Consider the following 21,530-nt stretch of genomic DNA (forward strand, 5'->3'; position numbering starts at 1 on the left):
CCGTACCGCCATAAAACTAATACTGTGACACCCCTAGTCCCATAAGTATGGAGGAAAGGGGACGGGACGTAGGAGTAAATGTATTCCTGCTGGCATTCAGAATTAGTTAGGAGCAAGTAAAAAGGAAACTTATTAGAGCAAACAAGTTAGCACAAATATTTCTTAAGCAGGCAAATCCTTTTAGATCCCCCCCAGTTAGTCATTCAGTTAAATCAGGCTAAGCCAGGGGCAAGAGTCTAGATCGGCTGAAGCACCTCTTTGAAGGTAGGTAGAAAAGTATTTGCACAATGTTTCAGAAGTCTTTGAAGAAAAGGGATGAATCAATGTAGGGCCACAAGCGGTTTAGATTTGAGAGTAGAAGATGCAAGCAACTCTACAGCAAGACATACATTCTTAGACTTTGTATATTACCTTTAAAATGAAGAAAAGATATAGCAGATGATTCCTGTTCCTGTGCAGTTCTGCAGATCTCACTGTTCCTGGGCCTCAGTCGTGGGGACAAGGAGAACGTCAGGGACTCCTGCACTGGTCAAAACTCGCAACCAGTACACTTCACTTTCAGTGGCTGTTCAGCGTTTCAGCTCCTCGCGTCTACTGCAAATACCAACACCTCGGTTCGTAGCTGTCGAGATGGAATTTCCTTGCTTCTGGGGTCCTGCACTCTGTTAAGGGGGCTCAGGCTCGGCCAGTCCAGCTTCCTGGGAGTCCGGAGAATCTTCCAAAAGCTCTAGGCCAGCTTAAAAGCAACGCACACAATCTAGTGTTCCTCTCCCTGGCTACACGGTTTCCAGCAGCAACTCTGGAAATTCAACCAGCTCAGAGATTGATGTCCAGGTGGCTTACTTTGGAGTTGATTGGTCCCACCAACTCAAAGGGAGAAGTCGTCCTTGCAGGGGCTTCTCAGTCGATGCGAACTTGGCTTTTCGGCACTGCAGCAGGGCATCACCGGTCAAACCAACGGTCCAGGAGTTGCAGCAGGCAGGGGCGGTGCTGGGGGGGTGGGGAGGGGGGGCTAAGGGGGCTATAGCCCCTGATCTTTTGGTTGCAGCCCCGGATAGAATCTCAGGAGCTACAGCCAAAAGACTAGCTAGCCCCCAGTCCCAACATCAGTTTAGCCGCGGGTCTTTTCCAGACCTAGCAACTCCCCTGGCAACAGGCATCCTCTTCAAGCTCTTCAGTCCTTCGTCCATTGGTCAAGACTGCCTTCCAAGCCAAAGGACTCCTTTTATTCATATCTCTCCCATTCATTCCAGCCTAGCTGTCAATCACCCAGCAGGGTGGCTGTCGTTGCCGGACAGTCAGCCAATCACCACAGAGTGCTTTGGGTCTCCTAGGAGACTAAGCGCAGGGAGTTTCGGGCACCCCCCTTACTTCCTGCCTACCCGAGACACTCTGGAGCCAGAGGCGGGTTTCACTCAGTAAATCTCAAGGAGGACCCTTCACAAAGAAATGGCGAAAAAAAGACGACCGGGAGCCATTTTGGCAAAGATGGCACCCGTGGTTGTTCTACAGCAGCTGTGAACGCAGCCCGCAGTAAATGCACATCATGGTAGTTCAAACAAAGCCACTGTCACTAGCCATTCAATGAGAAAAGGGTAACAAAAAATGTAACATGAGAAGCTAGACAAAGGGGATACTAGGTAACCCCTCCAGCACTCTATTGTAAGATAGTGTGCTGGATCTAGAAAGTTACAATGGTAAGTAAAGTCAATTTCAATTCACTGCCCTGGGAAGCCGTAGTTTATTCCATAGAAGGTAGTTAAACCTTTGGGAAATCTGGAAACTTCCCTGTGTCACTGCACTGAAGGTGCTGTGTGACAATGTAAAAGTGATGCCTATGGAGTTTGTCAGATTCCATAACCAAAAGAAACACGTAAAATTCACATTAAAACACATGAGTGGGGAAAAAAGGGTCACACTCTGGAGGTTATAAAAATCAAGTCCTCAAAATCCAGCAAAGTTGCTGGGGGCTCTAAGGTGGAGGGAATAAGCACATTTGAGAATTCTCTCTAGCAGAAGACAATAGAGGCACTGAGAATGCTTGCCTTCCATGAATACATTCCTGAAACTGCAGCTGGTGCAGAGCTTGAAGAGGGAACCCCTGTCCTGCTCCGCCAACATGGTCCGGCGTAGGCCTGATGGCCTTCTGGAAACTTCGAAGAAGAAACACTCAACGATTCTGCCCTTAAGGGGTGCTGAAAGATGCAGACCAACGGATCCCCGTTAGTCGGATGAAGAAACGATGGAGCACACAGACTAACAAAAATAGGAATTTCCTAGCAAAAAAGCACAAAAAACTCAGAAAGCTCTAAGAGCGGAACACGAGGACTCCCAACACTTGGACATGCAGTAAAAATCTGAAGATGGCTGCCAGAGGAGGGACTTGGGGAGAGGGTTGTCATTGGCTGGGGCAGTATGACCCAGAGCTCAGCGTTGTCTAGAGGAGAAAGAATGTTTTAAAGTGAAACTGTTCTGACGGGGAATATTCATGAGCATGTCAATCCATGCCAGACTCCATGCTGGAAAATGGAAAAATAATCACAAAGTCTAGCAAAACGTTCTGGGGTTAACAGGTCAGGAAGATTTATCACTGAAATGAATACCTTAACCAACACATCATGGTCCGGACACAAGCAATGAACAAGTTACTTCTTACCTTGTAACGTTCTTTCGACGGGATGTTCCTCCGACGTATTCCTCATCTTAGATATCTCCTTCCAGCTCTGCTGGCCGTGGTACCCGGACCTTCTAAGATGAGGAATACGTCGGAGGACACAATCCCTTCGAAATAGGCATTCCTCGTAAAGATAATCGATGTACACATTTTAGAGCGGACAAGTGGAGCAGGCTCTGAACAGCCTTTTCTTCTGTGCATCTGCCTTTGTTCCAAAGTCAACTGACTTCTAAAGCCCTTGCCGATGGGAAGGAGTGACAGCTACCCTGGAGGCAAAGGAATAGACCGGAATTCAACGCCAGCTGGCAAAGAAACAACCCATTACCAAATGAAGCTCTTGATAAAAAAAAAATAAAGACTAAATTGTTGAAAGATTGTACAATTTTGAGGAATCCCAACCCAGAAAGAACAGTAAAAATTCTAAAAGGGTGGAGCTAAGTAAGACCAGTCTATTTTCTGTAGGACAATATGACTACAAATGACAGCACTAAAGTGACAAGCAGTTTAACATTTAAACCTAAAGTGCTTTAATGCTGGTGAGGATTTCCAGCCTGAAGACTGGGAATATCAAAGCAGCATGTTAGTATATGAGGGATCCAATGCTGGAGTAATAGATTCTATTCATTTGCTCCCAAGCAGGGATGTGTGGGTGCAGGCGACCCTAATGAGAAGAGCAAAGATTATCAGGTAAATAACGTTGGTGTTTAAGGTTTGTGAATCTGCTTAGATTTAAATGCTTTGCATAGATTAGCCAATGAGTGGACACCGAACAGAAGGATCAGTTGCGAATATGTTTTAATACTACTTGTCCCAGCGGAGAATCTGCTTGTGTGTACACACTAGTGCTGTGTGAAAGCACAACTATGGTGTTTTACAAATGGCTTCTAACGGTACATTAGCGATGAAAGCTTGTTTTGCTCGCATACTATGTGTTGAATGTGCTGTAGAGTAAAAGGCAGAGTTTTGTTCGCCAGAGCTAAATCTATTTAACAATCCATCCAGCATGGGTTGCTTTTTTTTTTTAACAGGACCATTTGCAATTTTAAAAAATGGGTCTTTTTAAAATGCTTTGGTTCTATTGAGATAGTACATGACCGCTCCATGTAGGCAATGCCCTTTCTCCGTTCTGTAGATTGCTCAAGAACGCTGGCAACTCAAGTTTGATTAACATGACATTTTGATATGTATTTGAGAGAAACTGTCGGTTTCAGATGGGTTTCTCCAAAGAAAACACAAGTGGCATTAAGGAAACATCAAAGCTTTTAGCTCACTTATCCCGATTGAGATCGCAATGCGAATTCCAACTTTGCTTAGACTCAAATGGAGCATCCATTTGTCAACATAGTACTGTATTAAAATCCCACCCAGGAGGAGCCACGTGTCAATATAGTTTTAATCCTCCATGCATGGCTTGACTACAGGTAATTTCCACTAGGAAACTGGTGTTTAAGGTACCAATGCTGCCAAATTAACTTTGAACAAGTTGTATACCAGAGTGAAATAGATGCAGCAAGCATGTGACTGTCTGCTGGGGGAACAGTTAATGGGAGCGATGTGTTTCTAGGTGTACCAAAAAAAAAAATCTTTTCCATCTATTGTAACAATACTTGCTGTGGTTTTCTTGCTTCACGAAAGATGTTCTTGTACTGCGTGGCTAGTTTTAAATTTACAAACTCTACAATCCCAGGAGGTACGATGCACGTTGGTGGCGTCAGGGTTTGTATGGGTTATCTGCTGCTGTTAAAAGATTGTGCGATGGATGAAGTCTGATTTGCGGGCATAGACATGCTCAGCAGGTGGGAGTACCACTGCTCTCGTACATATCTGAGCAAAGCGTATCGTTGTTAGGGGTTTGTGGTGTAGTGGACTACCTTTCAAAACAGTGGCTTGCAGAGCCAGGGTAGTGAATGGGAACCATTTGCAAAACATCCCTGACCAGCTCATCCATAGTGCGATGCAGAGGGATCCCTTTTCTGGGACTGTATGAATGTACTAGACTCCAGTTCCCACTTGTGCTCCTTTCCATCTGCAAGAACTCTTCTTCAGATGGACAATTGTGTTCCCCTGGAACATGTTCTGCTTGAATGCAAATGTTTCGATGGACCAGGGCCAAATGCTTTTGTGCTAGCACAGAGCTTTTCAGTGTGTACTGCCCATTTTGTTGATGAAACAGCTGTAGTATTGTATTTTGATGACACATTTTTAAGCTACATGTTAGTTTGACTTTTAGGAACCCAAACACATTTATGTGCTGTGTAGCTTGCCCACTGCCCCTGAGCAGCGAGGTGCTGGCACTGCCAGCTGCTACTCCATCTTGCCAGTCATGCGTCCGATGCAACAGTTCCTTGTATTGGCAGACCGATGAAAGGTCTCCCTTATAACATTAATGACCACCACTAGATCCCATTCGCCAGATTGTGTACATTGCTCCAACAGCCACTGTTGTATGGGACGCATGTTGAGGCTGGAATGAGAAATGGTGAAGATACGCGATGTCATCCTGCCCAGGGGCTTCATTACCTTGCAGACTTATCGGCATACGGAAGTGTAACCGAGGATTTGTACTAACAAATGCTGGAACACCTTCTAGAGATGGGCGAGCTAATGCTTTGTAAGTGTCTGGAATGGCTCTTGGAACTGTCTTGTGTTGACCTGGAACAAGGATCGATTTCATTTTCTCATTGAAGGAAAAGCCTTGGCTGTGATGTCTGGAAAGAGGGTAAGCAGCTTCGCCTGCAAAGACGCTGGATTTCTTTCACATTGCATGTGTGCATCCACTCCAATAGAAATTTAGAGGGGGTGGAGGGATGCAGGAAACACAGGACATTGACCCAAAATGGATCATGGGTGCCTATACGTGTAAAATAGGGGTTGTATGACAGGAACTCTGCAAACACTAGACGGTGGCCTATATTAAGCATGTGAATCTAAGATCTGCAAGCCTTTCGAAATGTTTCCGTATCCATTCATCCAAAACACAAAAAGAAAAAAGAAAATTAAACTTGTTAGCCCACCAATGTTTCTGCCAATGAAGAATTAAAAAAACACGCTATTAAAGCAGTTTTATTTCTGTGGACTGTGGCCACCTTAAAAGTAGAATGCAGAAATAAGCTATCATGCACTGCAATCACAGCTGGCTCAATCGTCTGACAGTGAATGAGAATAGGAAAACCTTTCTGGATTTGTACTGTAGTGTGCTATGGTATGCTGGGGAAGGGACACTTCAGATGATAAAGAAACCCCACGTTAGTGAAACACTTCATTCTCTTACCAGCTTCATAATCTCTCATAGTCTCCTCCTGAAAATCCCGAAATATGTCCACTCTGAATTTCCTCTCCAGACCATAGCTATAATATCTGAAAAGGCATTCCAAGCCATACCTGCAAAACAAAAGCTACACTGTGGCTTCGAGCACAAACAGCAAGGTATTGTGATGAAAGAAAATAGAGAATAAAGAGCCAAGTAAACACAGTGACTTACAAATCCTACAGGAGAACAAGGCTGGTAAAATGGCAGACATTAAAGTTACTCACTTTAGTGACTAGTTACTAGAGTACTCGGTCCCCTTTCCTTCATCCTTGCGGGCATCCCCCAACATGGGGACAGGACTGGAACCTTGGGCAGCGAAAAATTGAGCTTCCCTTTAAATATAGAATTGTGTGTGGGGGCACGGCCTTGGGCGTGGGAACGCCCCGCTGAGGCCACACCCTCTGGCACCTCACCTCAATCCCCTTTGAACACATCAGTCGCTTACATACCTGGATACTCTTCGTACACACTAGCGGTGGACGGCAGGTGGGATGTATGGAGGAAAGGGGATTATGGCCTACGAGCACTCTAGTCGCTACAGTGAGTAAATTACAAGTTACCAACAGTAGTGACTAACGTACTCCTACTGCATAGTCCCCTTTCCTCCATAGTGAATGGGTGCCCTTTGTTAGGGACGGGAGACAACCTTTTTCACCAGAAAAATCTTCACCTTTAAATTTAGATGCATGCGGTGGTGCGGCCCTGGGAGCATGCGCTTTCCCGACTCCGCCCACCGGCACCACCACTCAGTTCCCTCTGACGCGTCAACAATATTAACATTGCCTAATGACACTAGATCTGCTAGGGGGGGGGGGGGGGAGAGGAAAGGGACCGCCTTGCTGATAACCTGCCACCGATTAAGTCTTTGGAATGCTACTGCCGTGGCCTTCGCTCTGATGGCGTGGGCATGCATGTTTTCTGGTAATGGCTTGTGCTGCCCCTCAAACGCCTCCTTGAAGGCCATAAACATCCACCTTGCTATGGAAGCCTGGTTTTGACAACACAAAAGTGACGAAGAGGGTGTCTGATTTGCAGAAGTTCTTGGTTCTGTCCAGATAGAATTTTAGAGCGTGTGACATCTAGACAGAGCAGTACTTTGAGCGTTATCCTTCAGGTCTGCAAAGAAAGTTGGTAACACCCTCTCCTCATTTAAGTGAGAAGAGGAGACTACCTTGGGTAAGAATGCAGGGTGTGTTCTGAGCACCACCTTGTCCTTATGAAATGTAGTATATGCTGTGAAGCCACTAGCGCCTGGATCGGTGTGCCAAGGTAAGGCTCACAAGGAGGGCCGTCTTAATGGTTAGTAGCCCGATATGTGCGGACGCCATGGGCTTGAATGGTTTATGGGCCAGGGCGCCTAGGACCACATTAGGGTCCCACACCCATGCATGGTTTCTATATAGATGGATATTGTCTAGTTAGGCCCGCTAAGTGCCTCTTAAACCACCTGATTCGAGGATGAGAATACCCCTTCCTGAGAGTTCTTGTAAGCTCCAACGGCTGCACATAAGTGCGGCATGTGCCTACTTGCACGCCTCAGTGTGTGAGGTGTGACAAGGAGAGCATGTCGTCCAACGTGCAAGTCAAAGGATCAATTTCCTTTGACTCTGCCCAGTGACAGAACCTGGTCCACTTGATTTTGTACTGGCTCCTGGTGGCATCACTCCTAGCCCCCTGTATAATGGCCAGGCTAGCCTGTGAAAGCTGTAGATGCTTCAGGGAGACCGGTTCAGGAACCACGCTGCAAGGGCTAACTTGTGCGGGGAGGTGTATGGGGGCCTGGTATAACAGGCTGAGCAGCTCCGAGAACCAGGGTCGTGCTGGCCACCATGGGGCTATCAGGATGATCTGATGGTCCCTCGACTGCCTGATCCTGCAAATGACCTTGTGCACCAGGGGAGTGGACCGTAAGCCGTCATGTTATTTCACTGGATCTGCATTGCGTCGCCCAGTGAATCCCTGCCTTGCCCCTGCCAGGAGGCAAACTGGGGGCACCTCCAGTTGGCACTGGTGGCAAAGGTGTCCATCTGCGGATGACCTCACCTGTAGATCCCTGCAGGACCCGCTCGCTCAGGTGCCATTCGCAGCTGTCCGAACCCAGCCTGCTGAGCCTGTCCGCCTCTAGGTTGCACTCCCCCTTGGAGGTGGACTGCTGACAGGTATATGTTGTTCACCAGAGCCCACTCCCAAATGTCGACTGCCAGTCTGCAAAAGTGAGGGAACCGGGGGCCACCCAGTTTGTTGATGTAATACATGCAGGTTGAGCTGTCTGTTTGAATGCGAATCGCCGTGCCAGTGATGATCGGTAGAAAGGCTCAGATAGCCATCATCTAGGGACAGTTGATCATGCCGGGACCATAGACCATACTCCATGTACTCAGACTGCCCACGGTAGCTTCCCATTCCTCTAGGGACGAGTCTGTGGTAATGGTGACCTGAGGTGTTGGTTGCCGGAAGGGCCTGCCTATATGCAGGTTGCCCGTACCCCACCAGATCAGATCTGGTGGAGCTGTTGTGGTATGCTGACCTGCTCCACCTGCAACCCCTCCTCCTGGTTCAGGAGGCTGAGAAATGTAGCTGCAGCCACCTCATTGAGCCTCGTATGTGGCACTGCAAGACAACATGCAGCCATAACTCAAATCAGGTGTTGGTACCACCACACCGAGGTCAATCTGCTGAGAAAATGCCCCTTGGCCCTCTTGATGGCCGTGATCTTGTCCTCGAGGGGAAGATCCTTTCGGAATCCCAGCCAAGTCCCAGTAAGGTCAGGCTCGGCATTCAAACTGTCACTTGAGATTGATAGAAAATCCCAGGTCGTATAGTGTATCCATGAGGGCAAACGCTGTATGTTGGACCGCCTCTGGAGATCTCGCTCTGTCTAGCCAGTCATCTAGATATGTTAAAGGATATTTGTACTGGGCACTATCACCACCGGAGTGGTGCCCTGGCTCTCTGGTGGGTCTGAAAACGGAAAGGTTGACAGCCTAAACCTGGTTAACACTTTGCTGGGCTTGGGGTGTTTACCTGGTCGGTAGCCGCCGTGTGCTCTTGTGCGAGTATGTGTGGTTTGTTTTGTTGCAGTGTAGTGAAGTTTGTGCAGTTTGTTGTGCTTTAGGGTTGTGTTTGGTTAGAGTTTGAGAGGTGTATGCAGAGGGTGCAATTGTTAGTGGATTGGTTATTGGCATCGCTGTCTGAGCGGTGGGCTAAGTTTCCAAATTCTTTCCATGAGTGTCATGTGAACATCTCGGCTTTTCAATCTCGATCCGGCACCGGCTGATAGTCACAATCCCTTCCATATATAACACCCACCAATATTCGAAGCTGTGTCTAAATGCGGACCCTGCCCGCCTTTCTATATGTGAGGTGGACAAGTGTTCACAATTCCATCCAAATCTGACTTTGAATGGCATTCCCAATGCCGTACAGACGCAGCAATGGTCAGCGACTGCTACTCTATCCAGATTTGACAATGGTCGGCATACACAATCATATTCAGCAGTACACGCCGGATACAGCTCACAAGCCCATCAAAGCGTGATACGTGCCAACACTTGCAACTACTTCCAGGCGTGGCACCTGCCATCATTCGCAACTATGTCCGGGCCCGGCGCATACCTATGTTCACAACTCCGTAAAAATGTGGCAACTGCCAAGATTCACAATCCCATCCAAGTTCATGGAGTGGGTTAGGTGGTTGGATGGAGTTGGGCGGGGATGCTAATTTCCGCCCTTATGGGGTTGTCGCTTTTGTCTTATTCCACCTAGCGTATCTCGTTATTGTAGTTCCTTTAGTCAGTTCTGGGTGTTGTCTGTCGTCCTAAATTCGGTCAACTTGTTCTTTGTGTTTCCTGTATGATTTTTTAGTTGTTTCAATTTGATTCTGCTGTGTTGAAGAGCCAGATTTTTTTGTAGTTTCCTGAATTGTAGGTGGTCTTCATTGTTTCTCATTTCTTTTGGGATGTTCCAGTTTTTTGCAGCCAGGTGGGAGAAGGATGAGCCCCCTAGTTTTTTTCTCGATTTATATGGTTTTGGTTCCAGGCAGATTTAATTGCTTGATCTGAGGAGTCTCGTTGGCTTGTAGATTGTTATTCTCTTTCGTAGGAATTCAGCTCCCTGTCCACTGATTGCCCTGTGCGATATAAACATTGTCTTGAAGGTGATGCGATGTTTGACTAGGAGCCAATGTAGTATTTTTAGTGCTGAGTGATGTGATCTCTTCTGGATAGTTTGAGGAGGAGTCTGGCTGCTGCATTTTGGACGCGTTGTAGTTTCTTCAGGCGTTATTCTAGCATCCTGAGGTAGAGGCTGTTAGCGTAGTCGATTCATGACATGAGGGCGAGGATTGTGAGTGTTTTGTGGATGAAGGAGGAAAGGCATGCTTCTTGATGTGTGGAGGAAGAAGCATTTCTTGTTTATTCCATTTGTGGTTCTTAGGTTAGGGTGTTGTCCATCAGGACTGGTGTTGGCACATTTCCCATTTCCATCGCCCAGGGAATCTAGATGCTGTGCTCTTGGTTTTTGGATAGAAGCAGGATTTCTATCTTTCCTGGGTTTATTTTCAAGTTGTAGGTGTTCATCCAGTTAAAGACTTCTTTTAGACACCCAATTAGGGTTGAGTGATTGGCTTGAGTGTTTTCGATTTTGTAGATTTGAGTGTCTGCGTAGTTCTGGCATGAAATTTTGTATTTTTTTGAAGATTTGGATTACTGGAGTCTGGTAGATGTGAAGTACAGTGGTGATCGTGAGGATCTCTGTGGTACTCCAAAAATACTCCATGAGTTACCGACTGAAGGGTTTTTATCCATACAGTTTCATGCAAGTAGGGCTGCCACTGCGTTCATTAGCCTTGTAAAGACCCTGGGGGCCGAATTGAGTCCAAAGGGTAGGTCTCCCGCACAGTATGTCTCCACTATGAAGGCTGGGGTAACCATCTTCAACTTTTGGAAAGGAAAGGTTCAAGGTGTAAAGGTCCAACAAATTTCAGGCCAGCCTGGTTCTTTTTGTGTATGGCGAAAAGTATTGAATAGAATCCCATGCCACGCTGAGAGTTCCTCCACAGCCTGGCCCGCTACCAGCGAGCGTATCTCTGCCAACAGAGTTGCTGTACCAATCTGCGGGAGCGGAGGGAAGGAGGAGGAATGGGGAGTCGGAAGCCCATGGATACCGAGAGGATCCATGGGTCTGTGAACCTTGCCCACCAGCGATGTGTGTGAAGGGCAAGCCTGCCCCTCCACTGGATACTCATGGATCTGGATGGGCCCGTCACAATTTATTCCCCTTCGTTAGGGAGAATTCTCAGAAATGTGCCTATTCCCTTTACCTTGGAGACCCTCAGCAACTCAGCTGGATTTTGAGGACTTGATTTTTTTTAACCTGGAGAGACCCTTCCCCCCACCCCCACTTGTATCCCCTTTGTCTAACTTCTCATGTAACGTTTTTGTGTTACCCTTTCCTCACTGAATGGCTGGTGGCAGTGGTTTCGTTTTTACTACTGTGGTGAGCACTTACTGCGGGCTGCGTTCGCAGCTGCAGTAAAGCACCCAAGGGTGCCATTTTAGTCAAAATGGCCCAGTCTTTTTTTGCCATTTATTTGTGGAAAGGTCCTTCTTGAGATTTGCTCTGTACGCCAAACCAGTTTTGGTCCCTTTGTTAGTTTTGCCTTTGGCCAGATTCAGAAGTGAAGCCCGGCTCTGGCTCCAGGGTGTCTGGGGTAGACAGGAAGTGAGGGAGGTGCCCGCAGCTCCCTGTGCTTAGTCTCCTAGGAGACCCAAATGCACTTTGGCGTGATTTGCTGGCTGGCTGACCGACCAGCAAGGACAGCTAACAGCTATGCTGGAATGAAAGGGAGAGAACTGTGTACAAGGCAGGTCTTTGGGCTTGGAAGGCAGAGTAGATCACTGGACAAAGGAAGGGAAGACGACCCTGAGGACGCCTGCTGCAACTGTTGGTTTGCCCGGTGAAGCCCTGCTGCAGTGCCAAAACGCCAAGTTCGCATCGACGGAGAAGCCCTTGCAAGGACGACTTCTCCCCTTGAGTTGGTGGGACCAAAGAACTCCAAAGTAAGCCTCCTGGACATCCATCTAGGGGCTGCTTGAATTTCCACAGAGTTGCTGCTGGAAACCGTAGAGCAAGGGAGATCACCATTTTTTGTGCATTTCTTTTAAGTTGGCCAAGACCTCCAGGAAGATCCTCCGGACTCCCAGGAAGCTGGACTGACCGAGTCCCCCTCAACGGAGTGCGGGACTCAATCTCGACAGCCAGGAACTGTGGTGTTGCCATTTGTGGTAGACGCAAGGAGCTGAAGCACTGAACAGCCACTGAAAGTGAAGTTGCTGGTTGAGAGTTTTGACCATCCCAGTGCAGGAGTCTCCCCTCTTGTCCCCACGATTGAGACCCAGGAACAGTGAGATCTGCAGAGCTGCACAGGAACAGGAGTCATCTGGTGCATCTTTGCAACATTTTAAATGTGCTGTACAAAGCCTAACAGAACTTACCTCTTGCTGTAGAGTTGCTTGCATCTTCTACTACTCACAGGTCTAACAGCTTGTGGCCCTACTATGATTCATCTTTTTCTTCAAAGACCTCTGAAACATTGTGCAAAGACGTTTCTAACCATCTTCAAAGAAGTGCTTCAGACAATATAGACTCTTGCCTATTGACTTTGGCTTAGCCTGTTTTAACTGAATGACTTATTGGGGATCTGAAAGTATTTGCCTGCTTAGGAAATATTTGTGGTATCTTGCTTGCTCTAATCTTTCCCTTTTTACTTGCTCCCAACTAATTCTGAATGCCAACAGTAATACATGAATGTCAACATCACCCTAACAATTGAAGTCACCTGAGGGTGTAGGTCTCTACTGTATGCCACCCCAAATGGGTATTTACTGATTCTGAACTAAGAGGCTGTGTAATTTTGAAGTATATTTGGGTGGTGTTTACATTGCTCCCTTCTGAAGAAGGCGTATATTAACTGAATGGTAAATTAATTGTTTTATCATGTAACCCTGTGTGTAAGTGTCTGCTTGAATACTTGTCACTGAACCTCTAACTCCCCTACAGCTCACAATGACCCCTCTTGAGATAAGCCTGGCTATCCATCCACACAACCAACCTGTGTAGTACAGACTTTTACCAAAGGTTGGGTTACTACTGCCAGGTGGTCAGGGTTGTTGTAGTGCACCCTAAGGGTACTGCATACAATTGTGCCTAACACTGTCCATGTTAGGTAAGATTTTCACAGAACTGGTAAATCTTCCTGACCTGAGTCAACCCCAGAACTTTTTGCTTTATTAGTGGGATATTCTTCCTTAATACCCCATTGAGTGGGAACCTTTTTTCACACTCACAATCTTTCACTCTTTTTATGGGTGTCTTTTTGAAAATTTGGTTTTTATTAAGTTTTTATGGTCATATCATGAATAAAACAAGATACATCCTGTGAAATAAACAAAAGATTAATGTTCACAACTTTTGCCCCCCCCTCCCTGCATTCCCACCCCACTCACTTTCCCACACCATGGTACATTAAATGATAGCAGTGGGGTTCAACACGTCATCTCACGAAGGTTAACTCAAGTACAAGGTGCCCCCCACATAAAGGGGGGTAGCTTGAAACCGCCAGGGCCAGGTTGTAAGAACTGACTCACATTTTAACAGGTCCCTCTCGGGCAAAGCAGAGATGTCCAGGTGACAATGTTCAGATCTAGGCAACTGTCCAAAGCTCATCATTGTCCTTCAGGCCGGTCTCTCACATTTGTCGAAGAATGGAAGCCATAGGCCCTCGATATTGGACATAGATTCGTCTATGAAATGGGTCAAAAATTCTATATCATAAATTGCCCGTATTTTAGAAACCCACTCTCCCTCCCCCGGGGCTCGGGGTGATTTCCATTTTTTGGCCCAGCACCATCTAGCCGCCACTAGCATGAAATATAGCATGTGGTAGTGTTTCACCTTTGGACCCCCCCCAACCTCAATACCAAACATTAGCCATGGGGATAGGGTCCTTTCCATTCCATCTACCTCTTTTATCCAAGAGAGGACTTCTCTCCAGTAGGTTTGTGCAGCGTGACATTTCCACCACATGTGTACATAATCCCCTATTTCTGTGTGGCATTTCCAACAATGAGGATCATAGCCCCTTCTCATTCTGGCTATTCTTGGGGGGGGGGGGGTATGGCCATCTATGGACCAGCTTTAGGGCCCGATGGCAGTATTGGGGAGCAGCTGTAGAGCGGTTGGCCCGTCTACATATCTTGGTCCATCTTTCTTCCGTTATGGGAGTGCCTAGGTCCTTCTCGCACTGTGTCTGGGAGGATGGGGGTCTCGCAGAGCTGCGATTATAACCCCTTTCGTCCCCTTATGTGGGATAATAAATTTCTCGAAGTATGTCAGATCTCTCCTGAGGGTATCTCCCCATCTACTCTCGGTGAGGGCACCCTTTAGTTGTAAGTATCGGAAGGGTGAGAGATTGGGAAGACCCAGGGCGTCCTTCAGATCCCCCAAGGGTATGAACACCCCATCTGTCCAGAGCTGTCCCGCTCTACAAAGACCTGCCTCGTACCATTGCTGGAAGGCCAGTGGCTCGTTGATACCTTCCCAGAGTGGGGGAGCCAAGATGCAGCTCAGGGGCGAGGGCCACATTGTGAGCCACCTAAGATAGCCCCCTTCCTTCCATATGGTCCATATCACCCTAGGACTGGATGTCTCAATACCCTTTTCGGAATCCTTGCTTTCAGGACCCAGAGCCATTGGTCTAGCGTGACCGGAGAGAAAGGCAGATTATCCAGCCCCACCCACTGTTTCTTTGGGCTCATTGTCAAGTGATCTACCAGAACTCACAACTGGGATGCCCTGAAGTACGTGTCTAAGTCAGAGAAATTAACTCCACCCTCGTCATTGGGCCTCATCAGGGCGTCATAAGAGATTGTCGGATTTTCCCGCTCAAAGGTAGCGGAGAAGCGTCCGCTTAATCTCTAGGAGGAACGGCTTCGGTATCTGGGTTGGCAGCATTTGGAACAAGTATAAAAATTTGGGAAGGATGACCATCTTGATGGAGTTAAGGCGTGCCATCCACGAGAGGCCAGATTTCGTCCAGCGTTCCAGGTCTCGTTTGACCGCCAACCAGAGAGGAGGGTAGTTTGCATTGAAAAGGTCGGTAAGATCCAAAAGGTATCTGGACCCCCAGGTGGCAGAATCCTTCTGGTTGCTTAGAAAATGGGAGGCCCTCAATATATTGTTTCTCCGCGTCGTTGAGTTGGCCTACTGGAAATGCAACCGATTCATCTAGATTTACCTTGTAAACTGCGAGTCTCCCATATTGTTCTAAACTGTTTAGTACCTCAGGGACTGATTGAGATGGGTTGGAGATATATAGCAGGACATCATCCGCGAAGAGGGTTGTTTTATAGTTGGTTTCACCCATTTTGATACCCTGGATTTTGTCGTTTCCCTTGATAGCTATGGCCCAGGGCTCCATTACTAGAGCATATATGAGGGAGGAGAGTGGGCACCCCTGTCTTGTGCCCCTTTCTAACAGGATGGCTTCGGATTCACATCCGTTCACTGTAATTTTTGCTGAGGGGTGAGAGTAAAGGGCTCTTATCCATCCTAGCCATTTGGATCCCATCCCCAGGGATGATAGGACAGTTTCCATGAAGGCCCAGCTTACCCTATCGAACGCCTTCTCTGCGCCTAGGGACAGGAGAAGAGCGCCCTCCACCCCAACTCCCTTTGAACTTAATGTGTAGGGTTTTGCGCATGCTATCAGCCCCCTGTCTGTGCATCACGAAACCAACTTGTTCTGGGTGGATCAATCGGGGGAAGACATTTTTCTAGGCAGGTTGCCAGGATCCTAGTAAAGATCTTTGCGTCTGTATTTAGTAGTGAGATGGGCCTATACGAGCCGCATTCCGCCGGGTCCTTACCGGGCTGGGGGATTACCGCGATTATGGCCCGCAAGAATGTCGGCGGGATAGTGTCTGAGGTTTTAATGCGATTAAAGAGTTTGGTGAGCGGCTGTATCAACACAGATTGGTACTGTTTATAGAAGTCAGCCATGTAGCCATCTCCCCCTGGGGTCTTGCCTACTTTCAGTTTCTTGAAAGCCTCTTCCACCTCTTCCCCGGTTATCTCCTTTTCCAGCGTTTCCCTCTCTAGGTCCGTGAGTCTTGGGAGGGGTTGGTCCTCGAGGTTTCTTCTTATATCTAGCGATTTGCCTTTCTGTTTAGTGTAGAGTGCCCTATAGAAATTCGCGAAGGCCTCGGCTATAGGCCCTATTTTTGAATGTGTTACCAGTCTCGTCTCTAACTTTCTCTATTCTCCTACCCGCGCTGTTTCCCCTCAACCTGTGTGCCAAGAGGGTACCAACCTTATCTCCCTTTTCGTAGTATCTTTGCTCTGTGTATCTCATTTTCTTGACCACCTCCCCAATTAAGATCGTATGCAGGGCTTGCCTCTTGTCCCTCATTTCACTCAGGTTTTCGCGGTCTACGTTGCCTTTCGTGAGCTGGGCCCTCAAGGCCCGTAGGTCCTCACAGAGTTTAGACTATTAGTGCTCTCTCGTTTTTTGGCCGAACCCTCTGCAATTATGAGGCCCCTGAAGGTGGCCTTTGCGGCCTCCCAGACTGTAGCCATTGCGATTTCCCCCGTGTCATTTGTCGTGAAGTAGTTTTCCATTTCTTTCCTTAAGAATTCTTTAAAGACTGGATCCCTCATGAGGGCATTGTTACAGCGCCATCTATATGATTTCGGGGTGTCTTGCAGTCGCCACTCCATGACGAGGAGTTTGTGGTCTGACCAGGTCACCGATTCGACCATAAGGCCCCCCCCCCTCCTCCTTCCGACACCAATAGTAAATCAATTCTGGTTTATGTTTGATGGGGAGAGGGGAGGGGGGGGGGGGAAGGGAAGAGAACGTGTAGCCCCCAGGGGCCGGTTTGCATTTCCGCCAAATGTCAACCCAGTAGTATTCCTGGAGGAGGTCCCTCATTGCTAGGTTATCCCTGGTGGGGGCTTTTGGCCCAACCCCTCTAACCGACCACCAATCTAGGTGAGGGTCTGTGATAAGGTTGAAATCTCCACCCAGGATCATAGCTCCCTCCGCCCAATCATACATGACTTTAAGGACTTTGTGGAGAAATTTGATTTGGCCAGTGTTCGGTGCGTAGAGTGACCAACGTAACCCTCATGCCCTGGGACAGGCCCTTGATCCCCAGAAATCTACCCTGAAAACCCCTCTTCGTCTCATCAGTAAGGTGGAATGATTTACCCAGGAGAATACCCACCCCCTTCTTAGAGGATTTGTGTGAGGCCCAGAAGTTCCTACCAATCTCCTTTCCCTTTATCGCTGATTCAGCCCCCCTCCTATAGTGTTTCCTGCAGGAAAAGGATTAGCAGTTTGTTTACGAAACATGTTGCTTGTAAAAGACCGCTTATTTTGTGAGTTTAGGCCTTGACGTTGAGCGTGCCAATCCTTCCCTCAGCCATGGGCGTCACTACCTCCGCCCTGTGGAGTTTGTGGGTTCCCTCTGCTTCATCAATTATTAGGTCCCCTTACCATGGTATCCCCATATCCTGTATCCCTCTCCCTCCCTTCTACCCCATCTCCCTTATCCATTGTGTAAGGCGTTCGTCTCCCTTGCCCGACAAGCATCAGGGTTGGTTAACGAACCACCAGGGCTGCTGCCCAGACCCCTGGAGATTAGATGGTACGGAACATGCCCTTCAACTTTGTATTAAAAATATTCTTCCCGAACCTAGTCGGGATTTCTATCCCTGTGTGGGATCCCCACTCAATTCTCCCCCCCCCCCCAATTCTCGCACCTCTCGTTGAGTGTCTCCTATGTCCTACTTTGGCTTAGAGCGGGGGCCGGGCGTTAACATCGGAGACCTCAACCCGCCACCCACACGAGAGGTCGGTGGGCTATCGGCTCCCGTATAAAAGTGCCTCCAATATTCAAATACACCAATTAAACAAACCTTGCCAACAGTGGCACCACTCAAAAAACAACACTCGGCATTTGCCAACACTGGAGGACGGTCGAGGGGGCCACTAGTGATTGCATTATGGTATAATTCGGGCTCGGTGGTCCCCTGCCTCTCGGCTCCCCCCCCGATCCAACCGGTCTCAAACATTTTGTCATGTCAATGAAACAAAACTCCGACAACCTTGGCGACTTCAAATAGTGTGTGGCTCCCCCAAAACTGGGGAGACCCCCGGCCTCCCACCGGGATGCTTCGGTGGGGGCCCGACTCCACGGCCGGTTCAGTCTTGCTTCGATGAGGCTTTGCCGCCTTGTCCTCCCTGGCGATGACGGCGGGGTCTGCCCAACTTGCCTCGTCCCCTGTAGACTTCCTGAGACGACGAACGGGCTGCTTGACGGCAGGGTGGAATATCCGCCGCCGGAACCTTTGGAGGCACCCTGCTTGCCTCCGGCGCTCCGAAAGGGCGGCCGTCGTTGCTGGAGAACACCAAGAGCCCGGGCCGTCTCCGTCTTGATGGCTTGAAGGGAATCGTCCACTGTTTTCCCAAACAGGTTGCTCCCGTCGAATGGCATGTCCAAAACTCGTCCTGCCGGAAGTCCGTTGCCTTGAGCCATCCACGCCGTCTAAGGCACACGCCATTGCCCAACTGGTGAAAACCAGAGTCAGCGATGTCCGTCGCTATCGTAATGGCGTGGTCCGACGCCACTTCTCCTTCCCTCCATGAGCATGTGAATCCATGCCACACCCCATGCTGGAGAAGAACTAGTTACTCTTACCTTGTAACGTTCTTTCGATGGGATGTTCCTCCGACGTATTCCTTATCTTAGATAGAAATCCTTCAGCTTTGCTGGCCTCGGAAAATTTTTTCGCCAGAGGGCGCTGCGCGTCGATGATCGCCGAGTCGATGACCCTCGACGGCCTCCGTGCCGACGTCGACGTCATCCTGCCTATAAAGGCCGCGCGCAGCGTCCGTTGCTCAGTTCCGTTTTGTAGTCCCCAGTAATGTTTTTGGATTAGACTAATCACCTTGAAGGAGCATAGGCTGCCAACCCACAGGAAGTCATACTGCGGGGATGGATGGGAGGGTCGATAAGGAATACGTCGGAGGAACATCCCATCGAAAGAACGTTACAAGGTAAGAGTAACTAGTTCTTCGAAGGGATTGTGTCCTCCGACGTATTCCTTATCTTAGATAGACTCCCATAGCAGTGGTATTGTGACTGGAGGCGGGAGTAATAAAAGTTATGTTACCCTTCCAGAATGGACAGAGTGTAACACAGCCTTGCCGAATCTAGTTTCTTGACTAGAGGAGGAATCCAGGCTATAGAATTTGGTAAATGTATGTGCGGACGACCATGTGGCAGCCGCACATATATCTCGAATTGGCACCCCTCTTTGAAGGGCTGAGGATGTTGCGATACCCCTGGTAGAATGAGCCCTTAGATTTTGAGGAGGCTCCTTTCCTGCCAATTTGTAGCACTCCAGAATGGCTAAAATAATCCATCTGGAGATGGTTTGTTTTGTTATTGGAAGGCCCAACTTATGTCCTGCATAACCTACAAAGAGTTGGTCTGCTTGTCTGATCTTAGCCAATCTGCTGATATAAAAGCTCAAGGCTCGCTTAGGGTCCAGCCTGTGCAGTCTCTCTTCCTCCTTCCCCGGATGAGGAGGAGGGTAGAAAGAAGGTAATATAATCTTCTGAGTGATGTGAAACTCCGAGACTACCTTCGGGAGGAAGTTAGGCTTCACCTGAAGAACAACTTTGTCCTTGTAAAAGATTGTATGTGGAGGTTTACACGATAAGGCTTGCAACTCGCTAACCCTTCTAGCAGATGTCAATGCTATTAGCAAAACAGTTTTGAGGGTGAGAAGCTTCAATGAACAAGAGTGTAGTGGTTCAAAAGGGGCACCCTTTAGGAAGTTTAAAATTAGGTTTAAATCCCATAAGGGAACTTGAAAAGGTTTCGGGGGATAAACATTAGTTAATCCTTTTAGGTATTGTATTACCAATGGAATTTTGAAGTATGAAGGCTCCTCTGCAGTGCGCTTAAAGATTGATAGCGCTGCGAGATAGCCCTTAATTGTGCCAACCTGTAGGCCTGAATTAGCCAGGTAAAGTAAGAATGACAACACCATAGGTGTACCACAAGAAAAGGGTTCAATATTCTTTTCTCTGCACCAGCTGCAAAATTTGTTCCAACGGCAGCGGTATAGAGTTTTAGTTGCCGGCCTTCTGGCCGAAAGCAACACCTCCATAACATCATCCGGAAGGTCCCAATCCTTGTACCTCAACCTTTCAGACACCAAGCGTGAAGGTTGAGGGTCTTGATGGCTGGATGGAGAACCTGACCTTCCTTCTGCGAGAGAAGATCCTCTCTGTATGGCAGTCGAATTGGAGGGCAGATGGACATGTCTAGAAGGTCCGGGTACCACGTTCTCCTGGCCCAATCCGGGGCAATTAGGATCATGGTCTTCCGAAACCTTCTCAACCTCCTGATCATTTGAGGAATGACAGGGACCGGAGGGAACGCGTACAGAAGTGGGAACTCCCAGTCCACTACGAACGCATCTCCTAGAGCTCCTCTCGGGGGAAATTCCCTTGAGCAAAATCTGTCGCACTTCCTGTTGATACTGGTGGCGAACAGATCCACTTGAGGGGTTCCCCAAAGGGCGAAGATCTCTTGAAGGACTTCCTGAGCTATCTCCCACTCGTGAGAGACTGTGCTCTGCCTGCTCAGAGCGTCCGCTGTCAAGTTCTTCTCTCCGGCTAGGTGAATTGCCGATAGAGAGATTCCTTCCTGAATTGCCCAAAACCAGAGCTGCATCGCCTCTCTGCACAGTGGTAGTGAGCCTACGCCTCCTCTTTTGTTGAGGTAGTGCATGGCCACTGTATTGTCCGTCATTATTAGGACGTTTCTTCCCCGTACAGACGGCAGAAAAGCCTTCAGCGCTAGTCTGATGGCTCTCAGCTCCAACAGGTTGATATGTAGTCTGGACTCCGATGGAGACCAACGACCGCTGATGGTCAAGTCGTTGGCGTGAGCTCCCCACCCCGTGAGTGAGGCATCCGTGACTACTGTTATCTCCGGCCATGGTTGCCAAAACATTTCTCCTTTCAGGATGTTCTCCCGACAGGCCCACCACTGAAGGTCTCGGGCTACTTTGACCGGGATCCGAAGGAGATCTGTCATCCTTCCTGAGAACTGTGACCACTGAGTTCTCAGTGCCCACTGGAGGGATCTCATTCTCAGGCGAGCCTCCGGCACGAGGAATATGCAGGATGCCATGAGGCCTAGCAACCTCAGAAAGTCGTAGGCTGGGAGATATTGGGCATTCTGAAATCTGATGACCATCTGCAGAATATCTCGAGCCCTCACCTCTGGTGGCAAGGCTCTTCCCAGGGAAGTGTCCAGGACTGCTCCAATGAATTGGAGTCTCTGTGATGGTATCATCTGTGACTTCTTTAAATTGAGGGAGAAGCCCAGCTTGTGAAGGAAGTGGCAAACATAATCTAGTTGTCTCTGAACCTGTTCCGAAGATACAGCTCTGATCAACCAATCG

The 21,530-nt window shown here is 48.3% G+C and overlaps 1 protein-coding gene across 4 annotated transcripts in view; it reads right to left on the bottom strand.

Annotated features, from left to right (window-relative positions):
* Positions 1-21,530, bottom strand: part of LARP1 (La ribonucleoprotein 1, translational regulator) — a 1,174,773-nt gene that overhangs the window by 140,911 nt on the left and 1,012,332 nt on the right. For all 4 annotated transcript variants that reach the window (XM_069653974.1, XM_069653972.1, XM_069653971.1 and 1 more), the window contains one exon: positions 5,946-6,055. In XM_069653974.1, the coding sequence (XP_069510075.1) occupies positions 5,946-6,055 (110 nt within the window). The remainder of the gene's footprint in view (positions 1-5,945; positions 6,056-21,530) is intronic.

The sequence above is a fragment of the Ambystoma mexicanum genome, chromosome 3q (assembly GCF_040938575.1).
Source record: "Ambystoma mexicanum isolate Mex_15411 chromosome 3q, UKY_AmexF1_1, whole genome shotgun sequence".
NCBI lineage: Eukaryota > Metazoa > Chordata > Amphibia > Caudata > Ambystomatidae > Ambystoma > Ambystoma mexicanum.